The 15,661-nt window shown below is 44.8% G+C and overlaps 2 protein-coding genes across 2 annotated transcripts; one reads left to right on the top strand and one right to left on the bottom strand.

Moving 5' to 3' along the window:
* Positions 1-977: 977 nt before the first annotated feature.
* On the top strand, positions 978-2,564 carry LOC120045875 (G protein-regulated inducer of neurite outgrowth 2-like). The gene has a single exon (XM_038990807.1). The coding sequence runs from the start codon at positions 978-980 to the stop codon at positions 2,562-2,564; it is 1,587 nt and encodes a 528-aa protein (XP_038846735.1).
* Positions 2,565-14,304: 11,740 nt separating this feature from the next.
* LOC120045874 (dual specificity protein phosphatase 13-like) lies at positions 14,305-15,281 on the bottom strand. Its single transcript, XM_038990806.1, has 3 exons — positions 15,058-15,281; positions 14,615-14,829; positions 14,305-14,504 (listed from the first exon to the last, which is right to left on the bottom strand). The coding sequence occupies exons 1-3, from the start codon at positions 15,279-15,281 to the stop codon at positions 14,305-14,307; spliced, it is 639 nt and encodes a 212-aa protein (XP_038846734.1).
* Positions 15,282-15,661: the final 380 nt, after the last annotated feature.

Genomic DNA, 15,661 nt, shown 5'->3' with positions numbered 1-15,661 from the left:
TTCATATTCAGCCTGTAGAGCCCCTCACAGAGACCCTACATGTAAATAACGAGGAGGTATACCATGGGACTGTGGTGGGATGGAGAGCCACCATGGGGCATTTGGCTCCAAGGGTAGAGCAGACTCATTGGTGATGCTTTTTAAACTGCCCCTAGAGGCCTCATATGTAAAGTAGAATAACAAAACATCAATGGACAATTAAATGCACATTTTTCAAAAGCCCATAGAAGGTACATGATCATTTATGTATTGTGTGTATATAATATAAGGGTATTTGACTTAAAGGTTATGTGATTGAGGTTCAGCACTCTAGCCGACATCGTATCATCACGCCATGTCACAAGTTAACACATGCACTACCAAAGCTTTAGAGAGCCTACATTGAAGACAACCCCTAATGCTCTCAAAGAAGACATAGACAATCCTGTGTTTCTCTTGTAATCTTATGGATCAGTGAGGGGCTGATCCAGACCTAATCTGAACGGCCTAATCTCTGCCACTGTGAGTGAGAGATACCTGACCAGTTTGCTCATGGCATGCCCCCTTCTGTAGTGGACAAAACCAATGACCCTCTGGTTTCGGCTGGCACCACAATCTGTGTACAAGAGATAATCAAGGCCTTAACGTTTAAGCTGCAGAGACCAAATGGTTGTGTCTGTGTCTCTCTTGTAAAGCAACAAAACAACTACACTAACACTTTGAAAACACTTGGGACTAGACTCAACTTCAATTATAAAAATGTAAAAAAAACACTGTGAAATTCTAGCTGTCAAGTCTGGCGTTACACTAGACTACTCCCAGCCGGATGATGACTCATCTCATAATGAAGCAATTAGCATAGTACCAGATGACTGGTTTCATCAGGGCGTCCTCATGCATAAACTGTGTTAGCTCTCCGTATCATACAATAAGAGCTTATATCCCTGAGCCATATTGTTGATGCTCTGTCTGTTTCCATTGTGTTCCAGGGCTTTTCCATGGCAGAGAGTGAGCGTCCTGTGTCTGAGTTATACCCACCAGAGGGCAGTGTTTCCCTTGACTCTGCCCTCATTACCGACCCCTTTCTACCCCTCTCCCAGAGCTCCACAGACGGGCTGACAGGTCACCCGAGGCAGGAGGAACTCAGGAAGAGCTCCAGCGAGCATACAGCTCTATGCTCTAACAGAGACAGAAAAAAATACAGCCAGGGGCCTACTCAGGCTGTCCAGCACACCATCCAACAACACACACCTGACCATGTGGACCCCAGGACTGCTGTTCGCCCTCACAGTATGGCTGAGTCATCATACACAGCCCATCGCCATGAAGAGGGCATCACCAGCTATGGTCACCAAGCCAGCGGGGACGTGTTATCAGCCTTCGGAGAGAGCCAGGAGCCCTACCCCTCGTCATCATCCCAGAAAGACCTGAGAGGACTCGATCTGTCCAGGCTGCCTGTCCAGAGGAGTCACTCAGATACCCTCCACATGCTCAGGGAGGTCCCTGCCCCCCCACCCCGCAGTGAGACCAGCTGCCCTTTGTATCCAGGGAGAGACTACCTTTTCCAGGATGCCTCTCCTCAGGCCTTCTCCAGGTTTGCCTGCAAGCAGCCCATGCAGGTCCAGAACTGCAACCCTGTCAACACCACCTGCAGAGGGGGAAATGGTGGAGGAGGCAGCCCCACACAGCAGCCTCAGGCCGGGAGTGTCAGGGTCGGTGCCCCTGGCCCCTCTAACACAGCCACTGAGGTCGGCGATGAGACCCAACAACAACATTCATGTGAGGAGGCCATCTGCTATTGCGCTTTTGTCCACCACCACGGGGCGTTGGAGGACACGTTTGCGGCGTACTGCCACCCCCAGCCCATCCTCGCCCCTGCCCAGCTGCTGCCACGCTTTCCAGGCACCGAAGCTAAGTTCAGGGACCAGAGGGTGCTGCCACCTCACCCGGCACCTACCCTCATCTCTCTCCCTTGCCTCATGTCCTCCGTCAGTGAGACAGGACTGGATGCCAAGCGCCTGCTGCAATGCTGCAACCTCAATTGCAACCTCAACTGCTCCTGGGCCAACACTCTGCCCCCTAGTGGAGCCCTGCAGCAGCAGGAGTATAGCTGTCCTAGCAGCAACAATAGAGCCACCAGGAACACAGGGACTATGACATCCCACAGGGAGCTCAGGGACGTGGGGGTGCAGACTGGGCAGATCCACGAGGCACGCCTGGCCCATATGTTCCCCCAGGTCTGCCTGGTGGAGAAGAACAGGAACGAGAATGGGAACGAGAGCGGGAATGAGACGGATACATCCCAGAAGTCCCCAGTGAAGGAGGTGAAGTGGGACGCGGAAGGGATGACGTGGGAGGTGTACGGGGCGTCTGTGGACCCTGAGGAGCTGGGTCTGGCCATCCAAAAGCACCTGGAGCTGCAGATCAAGGAGACGGCTGGCCGCGCTGCTAACCTTTCCTGCCAGGATACGGCCACGTCCAGGAAGAGCAGTAGTGGCGCCGGTGGCAGGAAGAAGAGGGGAGGGGTGATGGGCTCAATCAGGACCCCAGCCTGCTGCGCAAGCTCCAGCACGGCTGTGGACTGACAGGGGGAGACCTGAACACTGTGCTTAGTGGTCAAGATGGCTGCAGCTTTATTATGCATCAAATGTGACCCCAAAACACCAGAGACAGTGTGACCAGCCTCACGTAGTGAATAAGATCATCTGTGTGTCAGTCAGAATATTGGCATGTGTACAAGAACCTACCATCATATTGATAAAAGAGGTGACTGGACAGAGAGTGAAAGGTTGTATTTGGATGGAATTCATTCGTAATTGTACCTTCATCATCAGCATAGATGCCCAGTGATAGAACAGAGCGCTGCCACAACAGTCAAACAAAGGGATACAATTATTTCTTTATCATTTAGAGTTGATTTATTTACTAGGGGGGAATAACTAGGGGTTTCTGTAAATAGACAAGCTAAAGGTTATTAACAACACAGAGTGGGAAAAGAAAGCATCAATACACCATAGACTTCTAATCACAATGGCTAGAAATATATGTCTATCTTCCTCTCATTTCTAATGCTAGGATTTAATCAAATTCTGTGTGAATGTTTGAAGCATACAGTAGTTTTCGTTTTTGCATTTCTTTTCACATTATTTCTACTGCCCCATATTCACATTGAAAATCTAGAAAAGTTATCACAATCCTGATTTAGCAGTACTTCATTCGACTGGCATAAAATAAGTCTTTAACTAACCTCAAATTCTGTGATCTCAGATGATTCATCCGACACTGTGATGCAGCTGAGAATACCGTGACATAGAGAAAGGGTTAACAGACTGGAAAATGTTGATCAAGAAAGCTGAAATCTCATCAGATATCATTCAATATATTAATGCACATAACAATAGGCAAAATAGCCTATTTGTGAATAATATTTTCTTTACATTTTTCAACTTTGTCATATGAACATTTATTACATTTGACCCTGTACTTTAATATGTCTCTAAAACATTATGGGTAAAGGATCTAATGTGTTATATGTTCTGCATGATGATTGTCTCAAAACTACAGCCAATGTTTTAGTCATGTACTGTATCTAACCAGAGGGTTAAAGTTTAACTAGCACCACTGTAACAGTATCTCATCCATTTACTGTTCCATAAAAATGTACTGCAGTGGTAGGCCTATTGTAAAATGGATGAGTTACAACTAGCCGGTCAGTTTGATAAACCTTTCAAGTATGTCATTTCCATATTGCGTTTGAAAGAGATTTTGCTCAATCAATTATAACCAGATTTAAAGTAGCTTTTACTGTTGCTACAATGCAGGAATAACTGTTTTATCATTAAATCAGTAATATGAATGTTCAAGAAAGTTATTCTTGTGTATTAAATCATTACCAAGCTTGGCATTAAAGGGCTCTTTTGTTCTTTACAGTATAATTTGAATAAAATTCCTTTATCATATTTTGCCATTTCAGGTCACAGCACAGGCTGTTCATCATTGTTGGGTTTGTAGTGGAGGGCGTGATTGTCACGCCCTAACCGTAGAGAGCTTTTTATGTCTCTATTTTGGTTTGGTCAGGGTGTGATTTGGGTGGGCATTCTATGTTCATTTTCTATGTTTTGTATTTCTTTGTTGTTTGGCCGGGTGTGGTTCTCAATCAGAGGCAGCTGTCTATCGTTGTCTCTGATTGAGAACCATACTTAGGTAGCTTTTTCCCACATGGTTTTTGTGGGTAGTTATTTTCTGTTTTGTGTTTCTGCATCTGACAGGACTGTTTCGTTCCTTCTCTTTGTTATTTTTGTATTTAGTGTTCAGTTGAAATAAAAGCATGAACACTTACCACGCTGCGCTTTGGTTCACCTCTTCTTCAACAGACGACCGTTACAGAACTACCCACCAAAAGAGGACCAAGCAGCGTGGTTACCTGGAGAGTTGGACATGGGAGGAAATCTTGGAAGGCAAGGGACCCTGGGGACAGACGAGAGAACATTGCCGTCCTGAGGAGGTGGCACAGCGGAGCAGGCACGAGAGGCAGCCCCCAACATTTTTTTGGGGGGGGGGGGCACACGAGGAGTTTGGCTCAGTCAGATTGTAGACCTGAGCCAACTCCCCGTGCTTACTGGGTGGGGCGTCGTACTGGTCAGGCACCGTGTTATGCGGTGGAGCGCACGGTGTCTCCAGTGCACGTTCACAGCCCGGTACGCTACATCGCAGCTCCTCGCATCGGCCGGGCTAGAGTGGGCATCGAGCCAGGAGGGATGGTGCCAGCTCAGCGCATCTGGCCAGTGCGTCTCCTCGGCTCGGGTTATCCTGCGCCAGCCCTACACACGGTGTCCCCGGTTCGCCAGCACAGCCCAGTGCGGCCTGTTCCAGCTCCCCGCACTTGCCGGGCTACAGGGGGTATCCAGCCAGGACGAGTTGTGCTAGCTCTGCGCTCGAGACCGCCAGTGCGCCTCCACGGCCCAGTGTATCCGGTGCCTCGGCCAAGGACAAGGCCTCCTGCATGTCTCCCCAGCCTGGTGAGTCCTGTGCCTGTGCTAGGAACTATTCCTCCTGCATGTCTCCCCAGCCTGGTGAGTCCGATGCCTGCTCCCAGAGCCAGGCCTCCTGTGTGTCTCTCCACTCCAGTGGTGATCCATGGCACGAAGCCTCCAGTGATCCATGGCAAGAAGCCTCCAGTGATGATCCATGGCACGAAGCCTCCAATGGTGATCCATGGCACGAAGCCTCCAATAGTGATCCATGGCACGAAGCCTCCAGTGATGATCCATGGCACGAAGCCTCCAGTGATGATCCATGGCACGAAGCCTCCAGTGATGATCCATGGCACGAAGCCTCCAGTGATGATCCATGGCACGAAGCCTCCAGTGATGATCCATGGCAAGAAGCCTCCAGAGACGGCCTCCAGCCCGGAGCCTCTAGAGACGGCCTCCAGCCCGAAGCCTCCAGAGTCGCCCTCCAGCCCGGAGCCTCCAGAGTCGCCCTCCAGCCGGGCCCCCGCTACGAGGGTCCCCAGTCCGGGGTCGGCAGCGAGGGTCCCCGCTCTAGAGGCGCCACCTAAGTGGGCCAAGCCAGAGGTGGAGCGGGGTCTACGTTCCGCTCCAGAGCCGCCACCGCGGTGAAATGCCCACCCAGACCCTCCCCTATAGGTTCAGGTTTTGCGGCCGGAGTCCGCACCTTTGGGGGGGGTACTGTCACGCCCTGACCGTAGAGAGATTTTTATGTCTCTATTTTGGTTTGGTCAGGGTGTGATTTGGGTGGGCATTCTATGTTCATTTTCTATGTTTTGTATTTCTTTGTTTGGCCGGGTGTGGTTCTCAGAGGCAGCTGTCTATCGTTGTCTCTGATTGAGAACCATACTTAGGTAGCTTTTTCCCACATGGTTTTTGTGGGTAGTTATTTTCTGTTTTCTGTTTCTGCACCTGACAGGACTGTTTCGTTCCTTCTCTTTGTTATTTTTGTATTTAGTGTTCAGTTGAAATAAAAGCATGAACACTTATCACGCTGCACTTTGGTCCACCTCTTCTTCAACAGACAACCGTTACAGTGATGATACGTTAATAGCAGTCCTTATCAGTAGAATATTACTGCTGTTATCAGGTCTTTAGTAACCTGTATTAATGGTTATGTCTAATGTATATCAGTGGAGGTTGCTGAAGGGAGGATTGCTCAAAATATTGTCTGGAATGGATTAAATGGAATGGTATCAAACGTGTTTGCTACCATTCCATTCACTCCATTCCAGCCATTATTATGAGCCGTCCTCCCTTAAGCAGCCTCTACTGATGTATATTAGGACATAACCAGTTTATTAGGTATACCCAGCTAGTACCAGGTTGAACCCCCCCTTTGCCTCCAGAGCAGCTTGAATTCTTCGGGGCAATCTACAAGGTAAACTTTCCACAGGGATGTTGATCCATGCTGATGTGATGGCATCATGCAGTTGCTGCAGATTGGACGGTGGTACATTCATGCTGCGAACAGCCCGTTCCATCTCATCCCAAAGATGCTCTATAGGGTTGAGGTCTGGGGACTGCGCAGGCCCCTCAAGTTAACTGAACTCACTTTCATGTTCCGGGCAATGTTTTTCAACTCTTCAATTGTCCAGTGTTGGTGATGGCGTGCCCACTGGAGCTTCTCGATGAGTTGTGCGTTCCAAGATGCAGCTCTGCACACCACTGTTGTACTGCACCGTAATTTGTCTGTTTGTGGCACGCCGGTTAGCCTGCACCATTCTTGCCATTCTCCTTCGACCTCTCTCATCAATTAGCTGTTTTCGACCACAGGACTGCCGCTGACTGGATGTTCTTTGTTCGTCGTACTATTCTCGGGAAACCCTAGACACTGTCGTGTGTAAAATACCACGCTCAAAGTCGCTTAGGTCACTGGTTTTACCCATTCTAACATTAAATCGAACAGTAACTGAATGCCTCGATACCTGTCTGACAGATTTATATAACAAGCCACGTGACTCACTGTCTATAGGAGCGATCCATTTTCGTGAACGGGGTGGTGTTACCTAATAAAGTGTATGTCTCAGATAATGCATTCTAGGCTACTGTTGATGCTAGCAATAAAGTCTCTTAGATGAAGTCTGAAGTGGTGGTAGCATCTAGGAAACTGTTTCCCCCCTTTGTATTACTGAGGTTAAACTAACCTCTGGTGACACTGATGTCAGGTATTTAGAATGTCACACTGTAATTCAGTCACTACAAAGAATTAAAATATGTTGTGTCTCATTGTCTACCTTGCTGTAAAGCTATCAAAAACAACGTCACTGGAGCGGATAATTCACAAAATGCTAAATATTTTTCACCTACGGAAGGTTCAACCTGCAGTTGAGAGCTTGAGAAATGTAACCATGTTCTGAGGCGACACAGTTTTTGTTTATAATCAAGGGAGTAAAACAAGCTTATCTTTTGGAATATGATCGGGTATGACAGTTGAACTAAGCTCACGAGGTATTTAAGAATCAATGGGTACATATAATTAATTTCAACGTTTAAAAAAACGTATGTACTAATGGAGATTGCCCCTTTAAATGAAACTAAAAAGGTGTGTTTAATTAAAAAATATATTTCACCTTTATTCAACCAGGTAGGCCAGTTGAGAACAAGTTCTCATTCACAGCTGCGACCTGGCCAAGATAAAGCAAAGCAGTGCGACACAAACAACAACACAGAGTTACACATGGAATAAACAAGCGTACAGTCAATAACACAATTGAAAAAAGTCTATATACAGTGTGTGCAAATGGCGTGAGAAGGTAAGGCAATGAATAGGCCATAGTAGCGAAGTAATTACAATTTAGCAAATTAACACTGGAGTGATAGATGTGCAGATGATGATGTGCAAGTAGAAGTACTGGTGTGCAAAAGAGCAAAAAGTAAATAAAAACAATATGGGGATGAGGTAGGTAGATTGGATGGGCTATTTACAGATGGACTATGTACAGCTGCAGCGATCTGTTAGCTGCTCAGATAGCTGATGTTTAAAGTTAGTGAGGGAGATATGTCTCCAACTTTAGCGATTTTTGCAATTCGTTCCAGTCATTGGCAGCAGAGAACTGGAAGGAAAGGCACCCAAAGGAGGTGTTGGCTTTGGGGATGACCAGCGAGATATACCTGCTGGAGCGTGTGCTACGGGTGTGTGTTGTTATCGTGAACAGTGAGCTGAGATAAGGTGGAGCTTTACCTAGCAAAGACATAGATGACCTGGAGCCAGTGGGTCTGGCGACGAATATGTAGCGAGGGCCAGCCGACGAGATCATACAGGTCGCAGTGGTGGGTAGTTTATGGGGCTTTGGTGACAAAAATGATGGCACTGTGATAGACTGCATACAGTTTGCTGAGTAGAGTGTTGGAGGCTATTTTGTACATGACATCGCCGAAGTCGAGGATCAGTAGGATAGTCAGTTTTACGAGGGTATGTTTGGCGGCGTGAGTGAAGCAGGCTTTGTTGCGAAATAGGAAGCCGATTCTAGATTTAATTTTGGATTAGAGATGTTTAATATGAGTCTGGAAGGAGAGTTTACAGTCTAGCCAGACACCTAGGTATTTGTAGTTGTCCACATATTCTAAGTCAGAACCGTCCAGAGTAGTGATGCTAGTCGGGCGGGCAGGTGCGGGCAGCGATCGGTTGAAAAGCATGCATTTAGTTTTACTAGCGTTTAAGAGCAGTTGGAGGCCACGGAAGGAGTGTTGTATGGTGTTGAAGCTCGTTTGGACGTTTGTTAACACAGTGTTTAAAGAAGGGCCAGATGTATACAGAATGGTGTGTGTGTGTGTGTGTGTGTGTGTGTGTGTGTGTGTGTGTGTGTGTGTGTGTGTGTGTGTGTGTGTGTGTGTGTGTGTGTGTGTGTGTGTGTGTGTGTGTGTGTGTGTGTGTATGTGTGTTCTCATTCATGTTTCTGTCTCTGTCCTCTGCTGCCTGAGGAGGTCCAGCTGTATGAGTTGCTCCAGGAAGCCAGAGTTTGGTCCGATGGATCTGTTCAGATAGAGAAAGGCTCTTGTAGACCATCAGATACCCCAGGGCCAGAACATTGGATGTCCATGGCACAGTGAACAAACACCTTGCCTTCAGGACACACAGAGCATTATACCTTAGTAACCATTTTGTTTCAGTGTGTGTGTGTGTGTGTGTGTGTGTGTGTGTGTGTGTGTGTGTGTGTGTGTGTGTGTGTGTGTGTGTGTGTGTGTGTGTGTGTGTGTGTGTGTGTGTGTGTGTGTGTGTGTGTGTGTGTGTGTGTGTGTGAGATGGATAGATGGATAAGAGGAGAGAGGGATGAGGTGAGAGAAGCGAGGGATGAGAGGAGAAAGGGATGGCTGGTGGTCCATCAGTGGGCTAACAGGAACTCCAGCAGCTCAGAGACAGATGGAGGTTCATAGCACCGCTTCTTTAGAGACATGCTGACACCGTCTGGAGAGGAGGTGTGTGTTAGTTACAGAGACAGATAAACCTAAGCGGAGCAGAAAACAGTCTGGTCAACAACAATCAAACAAAACCTCTTTCCCATCTGATCCAAGTCAACTTACCTTTAACAGGCAGCACAGTCCCTCCTCTTACCGGGTCTGCTCCTCTTCATACACACACACGCACATGCACACGCACGCATACACACAAACACACGCACACACACACCTCTGCAGTTAGCTTCCATTTTTAGCATTCTGCAATTCTTTACCTCCTCACCAGTGACGAAAGCATCCTCCAGAATTTACTGGACAGATGACACTATTCATAATGTAAAGGATTTATAGTTCCTAATATAGTAGTAGTACACGCCTGAAAGTAATATAATAGACACCAATCTGAGAGAAAAAAGTACCTTTTAAATTGTGTAATCTCATTATTAATGTTTCAACTGATAGATTCCCAGGAGACAACGCTCAGCTGCACAACTCACAGCGGGCTCAACATGACAGTGAGCATTGATTGTCATGTGCCTTTCTTTTACTGAGGAGTGGCTTCCGTCTGGCCACTCTACCATAAAGGCCTGATTGGTGGAGTACTGCAGAGATGGTTGTCCTTCTGGAAGGTTCTCCCACCTCCACAGATGAACTCTGGAGCTCTGTCAGAGTGGCCATCGGGTTCTTCGTCACCTCACTAACCAAGGCCCTTCTCCCCCGATTGCTCAGTTTGGCTGGGCGGCCATCTCTAGGAAGAGTCTTTGTGGTTCCAAACATCTTTAATTTAAGATTAATGGAGGCAACTGCGTTCTAGGGGACCTTCAATGCTGCAGAAATGTTTTGGTACCCTTCCCCAGATCTGTGCCTCAACACAATCCTTTCTCTGAGTTCTACGGACAATTCCTTTGACCTCATGGCTTGGTTTTTGCTCTGAACTGCACTGTCAACTGTGTGACCTTATATAGACAGGTGTGTGCCTTTCCAAATCATGTCCAATCAATTTAATTTACCAAAGGAGACTCCAATCAAGTTGTAGAAAGATCTCAAGGATGATCAATGGAAACAAGATGCACCTGAGCTCAATTTCGAGTCTCATAGAAAAGGGTCTGAATACTTATGTAAATATGTTTTTTTTATTTTTTTTATGTATAAATTTGCTAAAATTTATAAAGCCTGTTTTCGATTTGTCATTATGGGGTATTGTGTGTAGATAGATTTTTTTTATTTAATACATTTTAGAATAAGGCTGTAACGTAACAAAATATGGAAAAAGTCAAGGGGTCTGAATACTTTCCGAAGGCACTGTATCCATCAGAGAGAGAGGGTTACAATACAGGGTTGATAAATGGGAGATTGAAATGGGGAGAGAAGGGGAAAGAGAGAGAGAAAGAGCAGAGAAAGAAAGAGAGTCATGTAACAGGCATTATGTCACAGCTGAGGTCACCAGATGACAGGAGGGAGGAATGGAGGGGTGTGCGTGTGTACTGTGTATGCGTGTTTATCATGTGTGTGTGTCAAAATGTATTGGTTGCGTACACAGTTTTGCAGATGTTATTGCAGGTGCAGCGAAATACTTATGTTTCTAGCTACAACAATGCAGCAATACAATAATAATACACACATAACCCTCCCCCCCCCAAAAAGAATAAGAAATTAAGACATATCAGAACGAGCGTGTGTGTCAGACCTGGGAAGACAATTGTTGTATTTGTAGTTTATTTGAAAATACCAACTTTAAAAATACTCAAGGCAGTTGAATATAGGCAATTATTAGTTAAATACACAAAAATAAATTATTTCCTTTGGCATTCAAATACATGTTTCAGAAAAACAAATCATTTCCTTTGGCATTCAAATACATGTTTCAGAAAAACAAATCATATTTGAAAGTATTTTGAATATCTCTCAGAAAAACAAATAATATTTGAAGGTATTTGAACATATGCAAGTTATTTGAAAACAAAAATATATATATTTGATGGCTGCCAAATATTTGACGAAGAAACATAAACTACAACAGTTAGTTTAATTAGTCTAAATCAGTGGTCACCAACCTTTACTGAGTCAAGATCACTTCCTCAGTAAAAAATCAAGCCGAGATCTACCACTCAGATTTTTTTTAAGCATGACTTACATTTTTTTTTTACATTAACCTAATAAAAACTGTTCTGTAGGAAAGAGGCTGGCCAGTAGGCCTGCTACATTATCACAGCATATTGGCTATATGTCTGGCCTGACAATATTGTTATTCTCAGACCATATTACAGGCTATTTCAAAACTCAATCTTTGATAACAAAATAGATCGGTGGGTGTAGAACTTGAGAGTTACTGCTGAGCATTAATTTAAATAATTCGCTTTTTTATTTTACTGGACTGATGGTACATCAGCATCTTGTGGTAATGGTGCTGGGACAACTGGGAACTCTGAAGAAAAAAACCCGATGTCAAATCATAACGTCATAGATCTTCAGGTCGGAAAGTTGAAGCTCTAGAAAGATGCCCGAGTTCCTGATTTGGAATTCCGAGTTGGATGACCGTTCAAAAAAAATCCCAGTTGGAGCTCGTTTTTTCAAGTTCCCAGTTGTCTTGAATACACTGAATTCGGAAGTCAGAGATTTCCGAGTTCCCAGTTCCGAGTTGTTTTGAATGCTGCATCTGTTTCCCACTTGATGGCGAAACTCTAGTCGCACCGCATCTGCCATGCACAAATTCATGTTGTTCCTATGACCAGAGAAAGTTAAATATTCCTCATATTAAAATAGACATTACGAGCTGCTAATAATAATAAAAACGCAGGGCTATCGATACACTTGGCTAGGCCACTCAAGCGCAGCTATTTGCTGTATTCTTTGACAGTCTCTCTGTGGCCATGGTTTTAAAAGTTATTAAATCTTACGTAGGCTAATATCAATATTTGCTGTGGCGGAGGTCTTGGAAGCGCTGTAGGTACGGTGATTTGAGCTATCTTGGCCAGCGCAGTAGGCACACTCGCACGATCCACAGATGCCCCTGTCCCCCGGGAAATCACGGAGTTTGTTTTTCAGACAAATTAAATTGTTCAAAATGGGAACTGTAATAAATACCATTTAAAATAACACAAGCATATTGCTATTACGTTGTTATAACTAACTTCTTTCTAAGCAGGGTTTCTTACAAACTCATGAGCAGAACCTGAGACCCACACACACCCAAGGACAGAGGGCTGGCACAGACCTTCCATAAACACTGATAAGAAAAGGGTGCTTGGGTCCGCATTTCACGAGATAATGAGACACACACACATACTCAAGGACAGAGGGCTGACATAAACCTTTCATAAACACTGATTAAATAGGAACATCTGCGCACACACCTAATCTCCTGTTTTAGCTGAACATTTGGTAACAAAGAACTTTTGCTGCAAGACTCAGAAGGATGACGCCCAGCTCATCAGGACCAATCTGAGAAGACAACAACCTGATCAGGACCAACCAGAAAAACCAGATCTACCAGACTCAACCTACTTTCTGTCCTGTATAAAATGTCTATGTATTTCTGTTATCTGGGCTCTGTCTGCAGGTTCCTTACGAGCTGAATGAACGAGTCCATGCATGCTTGTATCAGATATCTTTACCTCTGAATAAAACTGCTTTTTATTATACGAATATCCACCCTGTCCAGAGTCTCTACTTCGTCTCAGTTCTCCAGTAAACTTGTGACATCAACAGAACACTTTGTTTACCCGGTGCGCAGGGCTTCTGAATCAATCGCACCGCGAATAAAAAACGAAATGTTTAGTGATCGACTAATAATGACTTGAAGATCGATGAGTTGGCGACTGGTGTAAATATCTAGTGTGATCATTTAATGTTACTGAGAATGCTAACAGTAACTGCTAAAATATGTCAGTTAATTGTCTAAGGGAACTAAATATCCCTAAACTGCCTTCTTGAATCAACTACAGACAAGGTAGGTTGAAAATCATGTTAATTTGTATTCTGAGTAAACTATCCCTTTAAAGATAGTGTGTGTTTGATATTTTAAAAAATACAAAGAGTTGCACACTACATATTATATATTTCGGGGATATGTTGTGTAGTGTGTATTTGAAACAAAAACTCTCAGATGGACAAAGAGGTTCAAAATAGTTTTTTCTGAGCATCCAACTTCCCGTTTGCAATGTTTACAAATGGCTTTGAATTTCTCTGAAGTATTTTCTGGTATCATAAAATTAATTACAGTTTTTGACCGTTTCAGTTCTGTTTTAAAGAGTCATACACTCAAAAAAACAAACAAGGTATGAATACTGTTGTGTGCATGTTTTGTATAATATCTGTATAATTACAATTTTTTTTTTATTCATAAACTTCCCCCTCCCTACACCTCTGAATATAACAGGAAACCTGTTTGATCACCATGCACTGCAAAATCATTCTGGCTATGGATAAAGAGAACATCAACACATTAACATCAACACGCCAGAGGATATGTAGTTGAGCATCACAACTTATTTATACTTATCTGTACAAAATATGATTGGTTTGACTTGATTTTCTACACCTGGGGCCTGTTCAGGAGATTGAAAATGTACAGAATGTTCAGATATAAATGCATTATGTACATCAAATATGATCGACTGCAAGATAGATTTGAATAGTATAGGAAATTGTGTTTGCTCTATTCATTCTATTTCTATCTGCAACATGCATTTCCTGATACAGCCATGCCTTTAGTTGAAGGTAGCTAATCCAATAGTTTATGTGCCAGATACAACCCTACCATTAGTTAAAGGCATCCAATCGTTAAAAAAAATAAGTGGTTACTTTCTGAGATCTGTATTTAAAAAGTAGTCATTTTGGGATCTATAGTCACAGGTATAGTTACTTTCCACAAATAATATTCAAAACTATAGTTATCCCAGGTCTGGTGTGTGTGTATTCAGTCCCTTCTCTCTCTGTGAAGAGTGTAGTCCAGGTTAATAAGCTGCATTAGGAATCCTCTGTTGGGGAACACCCATCGTTTTTGCTGCACCAGCCGGATGGCTGCCAGCAGAGGATGATGATGATGGATCATGAGGAAGGCTAGGACCAACGCAGCCGACCGACTCACTCCTACAGCACAGTGCACTAACACCTTGCCTAGGGAAGACAATAACATATATACAGTCACGCATCAGTCACTCACACTCACGCACACACTCACACACAGACAACACACACACCAGCGCACTGTATGGATCGTGGCTTACCTCCTGACTTTAATGCCTGGTGGATGTACTGAGCAGCAGGGTAAAAGAAAGGTGAGAGGTCAAAGGTGGGTAGGTCATTGGCAGGAACACCGTAATAGCTGACTGTGGTACCGTAGTAATCATCACTGCCTTTACAACACATCTTACCATGGGCTGCATTCAGAACATGAGTGATGCCCAACCTCCACAGCTCATACTTGTTATGAGACATATACCTAGGAGAAACAACGTAGAGATATCACCACAATAACACACACCATCACGCACACACACGCCAACAGAACATACTGATTCAGCCCATACCTATCATGAGACATGTAGCTGAGACACACAACACACCATCACACACACCATATCCAAACATACGTGATGTGTAAGTATAGGTGTGTGCATGCACATGTGTGTGTCTGTGTAATTACGACTGGAAAAGCAGGTGTACTCACATATCCCCCAGGTATAGGTTGGGCCACACCTCGTCTCCATGCCTACAGGAGCTCTGGGCTGAATGTAGCACCTCTTCCAGCTCCTCCAGAGATGGAGGCTCACACACAGCTGGCTCACATTCACACCTCTGCCCAGAGTCACATGAGCCTGAGACACCTGACACACAACCCAGTAGCTCACCTGTCTTGCTGGACACTGTACTTGAAACTCCCTCACTGGCCATTGTAAAGCCGAAATATAAACAGTGACAGTCCTCAGCTCATACAGGTCTCGAACATAAACAGACCATTGCCTCTTGTTGATAATTCGTTTTACTTGAGACAGGAGACCAAGTGGAGACATAGGACGAGGTGGATAATTTTATAATAAGGCAGGTTTATTCAAGTGTAAAAATATTATGCAAAGCGTGCAGCACGGCTCTTTCTATCTGATCCGTATGGGGTCGTCAGGAAAAGAGAGAGTTTCCACAGTAGTACAGTTTTATATATAGACAACAAGCAAAGTAGGTTGATCTGCGAGTCTGGCCTTCCGATTGGACGATCTGGGTCTTGGGTAGTCCTGTACAGGCCTGGTGTCCACGTTCCATTGGTTCCTGAGGTAGTT

This window comes from Salvelinus namaycush, chromosome 4, assembly GCF_016432855.1.
Source record: "Salvelinus namaycush isolate Seneca chromosome 4, SaNama_1.0, whole genome shotgun sequence".
Classification (NCBI taxonomy): domain Eukaryota; kingdom Metazoa; phylum Chordata; class Actinopteri; order Salmoniformes; family Salmonidae; genus Salvelinus; species Salvelinus namaycush.
The sequence above is the reverse complement of the archived record's forward strand: the minus strand, read 5'-3'. Positions and strand labels throughout refer to the sequence as shown.